Here is a 7741-nt window from a genome sequence, read left to right as displayed (position 1 = left end):
TTAGTCGGTATCATATTTTATCAGAAGTGAAGTTTATTTACATATTTCACAATGTATAATGGTATTATAAATTGAAATACTCAAAGAAGGGAGGACACAGGGTCAAGATGCTTTTGCAATTGCAGAATCTGTTGCATAGTTTGACATGATCAAACAGAATACATTTTCTAATATTGTGCTATATGTGAATTACAATATTAAACAGCCAGAGACCGAAAGAGACTCTGTTGCTGCAAATGATTCTAACACAGAGTCAATACAAGCTTGGCTGTTACATCCACATCTGGTGCCACAAGGGGGATTCCACTGGAGGACAGGCTGCAGTTATTTAAATGTGACATCCTGGTGGGAAAAATATACATTTCAGATTGTATGTGACAGAAAAAGTGATGTCAGAAATTAATTTAGATGAAGTGCTGATAAGCAGGTGAAAATCAGGTTTATAACTATAGGCCAGATGACTGCACTTAAATTTGCTGTTGATCCTGATATCCTGGTTCTCGATAAATGAATTTTCAATCTAATTCTGCCACTGATATTTTGTGGCCTTTTCCTTTTTACTTTACTCGATTCTAAGCCATCATTTTGACAAATCAACTCAAATTTGTAGCATCTCATAAAAAATAAAAAAATCATGAGAAACCTTCATAATTATGATAGTATGTAAATTATGATAAAATATATTGTTTTTCATAATTATTAGACACTACAGTTTTAGGTACCAAGTCACAGTAAGAATAAATATGACGTACATATTAATTAAAAACTTTTTTTTGTTTAAGCAGAATTTGTTCTGTAAAAATGATGAACGCTTGAATCTATTGTATCCACCTACTTTCTTTCTTTAATGAGTTTAACTTCATTTAGCTGTGCATCTCACACAGTAAACACACATTTCCATTAAAATATCAATGTGTGGTCTTTACTGTCAAAGCCTGTTCTCCAGAGGCTGTTGAACCTGTCATGGCCACCAGATGTAATTGAAAGTCCTCAGTCCACCCTTAGGAAAAATAGGCCTCATGCAAGAACCAAGCAGACCAACAGTTTAGTGTGACATGTAGTGGTGACAAAAGGGAACCTGTCAATCTATTTTTCTCATATTTACAACTTTCTCTTAAAGTACAAGTGAAATCCATCTAGAGATATTTTGCCTTCACAGAAACAAACACTTGTTTGACTTGAGACTCCTAATTCTAAATTCAATTCAATTGAACCTTTATATATATATATGTGTATGAATGTGGAGTTTAAATGCACAGATATTAACAGTAAAATGAATGTCTGGTGCTGTGTGATGTGTGTCATAGCTTGCTGAGATTCTTGGATAAGGCCCATGGTGCTTTCAGAGTGGTTGGTGCTTGTTGAGTGAGCGTGGCGATCGGATGTCGGTGAGGACAAAGCTACGGAAGCTTTCTGTTAAAACTACCACATCGTCATCATCCAAGTATTTATCGCAGCGCAAAAGTCCAAAAGAGAAATAAAGTCACTAATGACATCACTGGAGTAGTCGTCGTGTCCTTTAACAAAACATCACTGTGTCCATACTGGAGCTGACATGTTCAACCTTTTTACAAACACCGTGGAAACAAGTCGTCTCAAGATTCTCTAAACAGAAGCAATAAGGAACCATGAGCAAGCACATGTACAGTCAAATAGAATTAAAGAGATAAACGTCATGTTTGTTCATTCATGTCGTAGTTAGGACACATGACGTTTTGACAGAGGGAAGATTTTAACTTCAGTTGATTTGAGATTTCATTTACATTATTTATCCTCCTCTCATCTTAGCTTTCACCCCGACAGTCAAAATCATTTCCATTCTCAAAAGTACAGAGGTTTGATAAAAATCCTGAATAATCCAGTATGAAAATGTGTTTATTTACCATGACTTCACACTTTTGACTCAACTGTACTGCTCTTTTATTGTGTTGCTGTTTTGTGGCTGTTTGTCAGTGTCTGTCTGTATCTTGTTTTTGTCTTATTTTACCAGATTGCCTTCAGGATTTTATTGTATTGTATAGTATGAAAATATTTAAGCTTCATGCCGCTGAGTAATCCAGATCCAGGACCAGATACTAGTAAACTGCAGAACTGCTCGTTAAATGTTTGTTTATGTTAAAAATGGAGCTCATCAGAAAAAAAACATTTTCCTGATGACTTTAAAAACAGGGGCATGATTTATTTAAATAGATGACTCAGTGCTGCCACTGGTGGCCGAACGGTTTATTCCCAAAATTGCTCGTGATGAAGAGCTGGATTAAGAGTTACACTGATATTGTACAAGTATGAAGCTACAGCAAATAGCCAGCTAGGTTAGTTTAGCATAAAGATAATCTGCATCTCAATTCAGGGGCTGCATCCTTTGGAGGACGCGGTCTACCCGGCCCAATGGCCAAATTGAAAAGAGTCTTGTCTGGTCTACAGACGATTTCGGCGTCTGTCCCATCGTTATGACTGTTGACTAGCCACAGAGCTGAAGTTGGACATGCAGAGATAGTTCCAGTGTCCCATGTGAACCGTTAGTTGTGTGAATAAGTTGAAGCAGGATACCTGAGCATCAGTCTCGTCACATGCCAGAACCAAATGTCACTAAAGGGCAGTGAGTCCTGACATAAATTGCTCTGGGAAGAATCACCCGGTGGAGAATTACTTTCTCGGGAAAGGAAGGACGCATTTGAAGGAGCCTTCAAATAGGACAGCCTGGTCGTGCCGCTGAGACTCTGTCTGTCTTCATATGCAGCCTCTAAAGAATGCAACCCCTGAACTCAGACACAGCAACAGTGTGGCTCTGACTGAAGGCATTAAAAAAAAAATGAGCCTGTCAACAAAACAAATTTCAAAAGCAGATCTGTGACACAAAGATCTGAGAGTGGTCGTGCAGCCGTGGGTCAGGACTGCGCACGGTTGCTAAGTGGAAACTCGTGCTAAACACGACCACAAAGCGCACGTGTTGGAGCGGTGGATGTTGGTCGGCAGTGACGACAGCCTCTGAAGCTGCCGCCGCCTTTTTCACCCCACGACAGGAAGTCACGGACGTCCTGTGGAGAGCTTTTATCTGCTCTATATTCAGCAGCTGTCTGAGAGGACGACTGTCGCTCCCTCAGTCAGTGTCACTCACCACAGAGACACTGAGTTACTTCACACCAACCAACAGGTGCTCGTTTGAGCACCTCACTTGATCTCAATCACCATATTGAACTCCACTATCAAACAGAGGTGTTCACGATAAATCACACAACACCAGGGGGCGATAATGAAGAAATTGTTGTTGAGTAAGATAAAATAAACATATTTTACTACATGTTTTACAATATGAAAATGCAGCCTGACTAAGAGCATCATCAAATAATTTAATTAATATCATTTTTTTATTTTATTTTAAGAAATGTACATAAAATCCTGATTAAGTCCAGTTCTTATCATCATCCGTTCAGTTTGGCTCCTCTCTCTCTGATTTTTCTAATAACCACTTTGGGTTTGGTTTGCCTGAGCAGAAACAACTCTACAGTTATAAGTTTGAGATGTTTCAGCAACTTGGAAAAGTGAACATCACAACTTAAAGGTGAAATCAAGATGATGTGAAAGACTATTAAACCAAACAGAAAGTGACAGAGTGGAGCAGCTCATTCTGCACAGTGATCTCTAACAGGCGAGCTTCGGAGAAATGAGCTGAGTGACGTTGCCCTGGGCCACTCTGAGCTCGCTCCGTGTGCGAGGCTCTTGGCACGTAACACTCATTGATTCAGCAGGAATGTCACATGAGCGATATGGATCAGTGCTGCGTCTCCTACAGCAGCATCACCATCGACTACAACACCACGCTCAGAGAGCAGGAGAACGGCCATTTACATTCACCCCTCTCCTTCCTCTGTTCTAGCAAATATTTGAATGTGATTTCATTTCAATTTTAATGCAGAAGCACAAGTGCATGATGGTATGCCACTCTTGTGTGTGTCTACTATTAATAGAGTAAAGACCCTGAAACCCTTCTGCTTACCACAACCCTGCACTGTATGACTGAGACAACATACAGTGCTGCACAGAAGATTCAGGGAAGACGCATTCATAATTCAGGAAAAGTTGAAATAGGGACCTTCCATTTGAGGCAAAGTGTTTTCATCCACCTGTGTCTTTGCTCAACTGGTGTACCGTCATGTATCTTGAACTGTTTGTAAAACAACTATCACTGCCCGCAATTGAAATCCAACAAAATAAGCTCATGCAGGCTTTTTGAATGGAGTGAGGCCGATCTTAAATCCTCGGTAACGTGAAAATGATAATGTCAAAAGACTTGTGTCAAAAAAACTGTTGTGGCAAAGTTTATAGTACGCTTACATGGACACTATTAATCTGAATATTGACTGTATTCAGAATAAGACATTATTTAGATTATGATGTTTACGTGATATGCGAATGGAATATTATGTTCATATTCTGTTTGCATGTTAAGGAGCATAACCTGATTATGTAAATATGTCAATACATCCAATGTTATTCAGCCCGTTTTAAAACCACAACCTGAAATAGTTTATTGTACGATGCTAACGTTTTTACCATTTTTGGTGTTTTCTTTCTAATTTTGCTAAACCTACAACTCCTTTCTATTTTTTCCTCTTGCTCACAAACAGGCAATGTTACATCAAGCATTTGGTAACTGCTGTAAAATGCAAAATGCTGTGAAAACGTCAATAGTAAAGTATAGTGCAATTAAGACATGTACATGTCCACATATCTAAATTAAATTAATGCTTATTCCAAGTATGACCTTATTCAGGTAAAGGTAAATTAATTGATGTCCATGACAACGCAGTCTCTGACTCTATCTAGCTATCCATCGAACCAAATCTTCGACACTGTCAAAATGGTTTCCTGTTGCTTGTACATTAGTGAGTCAAAGTTTACTAAAGCTGAACTCTAGGCTGAAGAATTCTTGCAGACTTACTGCTCCCACAAGCAAATCCAGTGTTTCAACAACATGTGGATGTTATTAATGCTATAAGGCCCCTGACATGCAGTAACACTCCCGAGCTCAAACAGTTTTTCTGCAGCATACATGATCAAACTCTGCTAGTAACACAGGACTAATGGTGTTGCTGGCTTAATGCCACAGAATGATGATGACTGATGATCATGTCATCATTTTTATGTTCCAGAGTAACGTTAGGGTGAAAACCAACTCTTTTACACCGTGAGCCATTAGTGGTGGACCACAAGTGTCATTTTCATACGCAGGAGCCAAGACTTTGCATTTGACACTAGAACAAGAGCAGCACGCCATCATCACATCTCTGCATCGCTGGGTCCATGTCTGATGAGGTCAACGAAAAGCCTTAATCAGTGCAACACTCACTGCTGTAGTGGCTCATTATATCGTTATGTAACCGGACGACATATACTGCAATAAAAAATGCATCAAGAACTCATCATTTCGTAAAAAGCCCAGGCTGCGGTAAAATGCTGGATAGAAAGTAAGTCAGTGTCATGCGTGGAACTGGTTTTAAGAACCGTTGATGTGTTTCTGTAATAACTTTAAATCTAAATTATCCAACATAATGAGTTTGACAGCCATTGTTCTGCACAGGGAGGGTGGAGGGGACAGGTGGTAGTGGGTAAATCCAAAATCTTCACCCCAACGGGTCCATCATCACTCGTCCTCGGTTCCACAAGGCCGGCACGCTCACTGTACACACGGATCCACAACAAATCAAAAGTAAATGAGTCATTCGAATGAAGCAGTGTGCATGTGTGTGTGTCTGTGTGTGTATGAGGGAATGTGTGTGTTTGTGCTTCTAAAGTCCGGTTATTGTGCCTTTTGGTCTTTTCCACAGAACAACAGATTGTGTTTTCCAAGTTTTACATCCAAAAAAAGAGTTGCAAACATTTGGCAGGCTTCTTCTTCCTCTTCATCATCTTCCTCGGATTCCCCCTGTAATTCAGCTTCTGACCCCATTCTTCTCTCCTTCCCTCTTTCTAGTCAAGTTCGATCTCCTCAGCGGACTGCAGACGCTACTTCTTGTCGCTGTTTTGAAATATTTGTTCGTAGGACGGTGGTGGGTGGTTGCAGTAGGATGGAGGCGGAGGGTAGGAGCTCATCATCATATGGGCAGAGCCAGGCTGTGCTGCGTATGCTGGGTGTGTCATGGGGATCCCTGGGTCACCACCCGTCATCCCATTGACCCCGAAGCCCTGCATACTTCCTGGCTGCTGGGAAACTGGAAGAAAATAAGCCAAATGGTTAACATTTAGTGTCAGATTATAATCTAAAAGATTTCCGTCTGGCTTTCTTTGTCAACACCTGTGATTACTGGTGGTGATAGCAAATGTTCAGCCAAGTGCACATGACAAGTGTATTGACCATCGGGGGCAGCAAACACCCCTTGAGGAAGTACAAACCTGGCCTGAGATCTCACCTCAAGGCCCATGTAGTCTGTTAATAATAATAATCTCATGAATGAGGAAGGAGGAGAAGGAACTGAAGATGAAGATGTTTCTATTTGATATACTATGACCCCTCTTTGTCTATATTGGCTTTAGAGTTCATTCTTGAAAGTATGCAACTCAGAGAAAATGGAGACTTGAACATGATGTGTTGAATATAGTCTCGACTGTTCCGTCATACTGCTGCTACTGCACGACTGACGCTGGAGGTTTGGGGGTGGGCTAAGAAAAGAAAGTCTGAAAAATAATAGGAAAAAATAAGTATGTGTCAGAGGGAGATAGATAGTTACTGTACATTCAGCTGACCAGTGGCCTCTGGGAAACTGAGCTGTCTGCAGACATGCAACTGAACAGAAGCTGTTACAGTGATGAAGTATAAGAAAACTGCAGAAAAATCCATTGACTTAAAGGTCCAGTGTGTAAGATTTAGGTGAAAGGGATCTATTGGCAGAAATTTAATATAGAATAATCCTAGTGATGTTCTCACTAGTGTGTTTCATCTAAATTGTATGAATTGTTGTCCTCCACAAAGCAACAATGTGCATGCCCAGTGTATGTGAATGTTCATGGGATATGAGTTTTCAGGTGTGTTAGTATGTATAGAAATAATTCTTTCTGATACACAAGTAAAATCATTTATCTGGATGAAGACTTTTTCATTTTAGAATGTTTTAAATCTAAAACATATTAGCGTGGAAGTAGCACAGAGCACATCTTTTTGTTCTGTTTCAGTTTGTGGATATCAGTATCTGCAGTAATGTTTTCCAATATAAAATTGTGTATTTTACAGAATAAACAATGCAGAAAAGATGTGCATTTATATTTCCATTTTATGCACACAATTATATATATATTTTTTGAAATAGCAAGCCTTATATGCCAATATATAGTGATCTGAATTTTGTTTTAACCATATCTGTATATCTGTGAGAAAAACATAAATCATTTACTTTTATAAATATTTTATTACCAATGATCCAAAATGTGAAGATAAATATTTTCCTCATGCTGAATGCCCTGGCACATCCGCTCACCCCCCTCACCTCCACCACAGCACCTCAGTCTATCAGAAAACCTTGAGAAAATCCTGTTGTATCTAGTTTCCTTCAGAATAGACTTTGACTTAGAGCTTATTATGGAGTGCTCCATTCAATTTCCTGCTTGGCTGACTGACACAGAGTGAAATTCCATTCTTTTAATAGTGACACAATTAAAGACTTTATAGTAAGATAAGAGTTTTGAGTCTGCTGTACTCTGCAACAACAAGTCTCAAGTTTTAAATGGAACATTTCAGGCCACAGTG

The 7741-nt window shown here is 39.5% G+C and overlaps 1 protein-coding gene across 1 annotated transcript in view; it reads right to left on the bottom strand.

Annotated features, from left to right (window-relative positions):
* Positions 1-10: 10 nt before the first annotated feature.
* The window catches only part of vopp1b (VOPP1 WW domain binding protein b), a 29154-nt gene continuing 21423 nt past the window's right edge, over positions 11-7741 (bottom strand). Inside the window, exon 5 of the mRNA XM_020101420.2 lies at positions 11-6212. Within this exon, the coding sequence (XP_019956979.1) occupies positions 6007-6212 (206 nt within the window). The 3' untranslated portion in view covers positions 11-6006. The remainder of the gene's footprint in view (positions 6213-7741) is intronic.

The sequence above is a fragment of the Paralichthys olivaceus genome, chromosome 17, assembly GCF_024713975.1.
Source record: "Paralichthys olivaceus isolate ysfri-2021 chromosome 17, ASM2471397v2, whole genome shotgun sequence".
In the NCBI taxonomy this organism is placed as follows: domain Eukaryota; kingdom Metazoa; phylum Chordata; class Actinopteri; order Pleuronectiformes; family Paralichthyidae; genus Paralichthys; species Paralichthys olivaceus.
The sequence above is the reverse complement of the archived record's forward strand: the minus strand, read 5'-3'. Positions and strand labels throughout refer to the sequence as shown.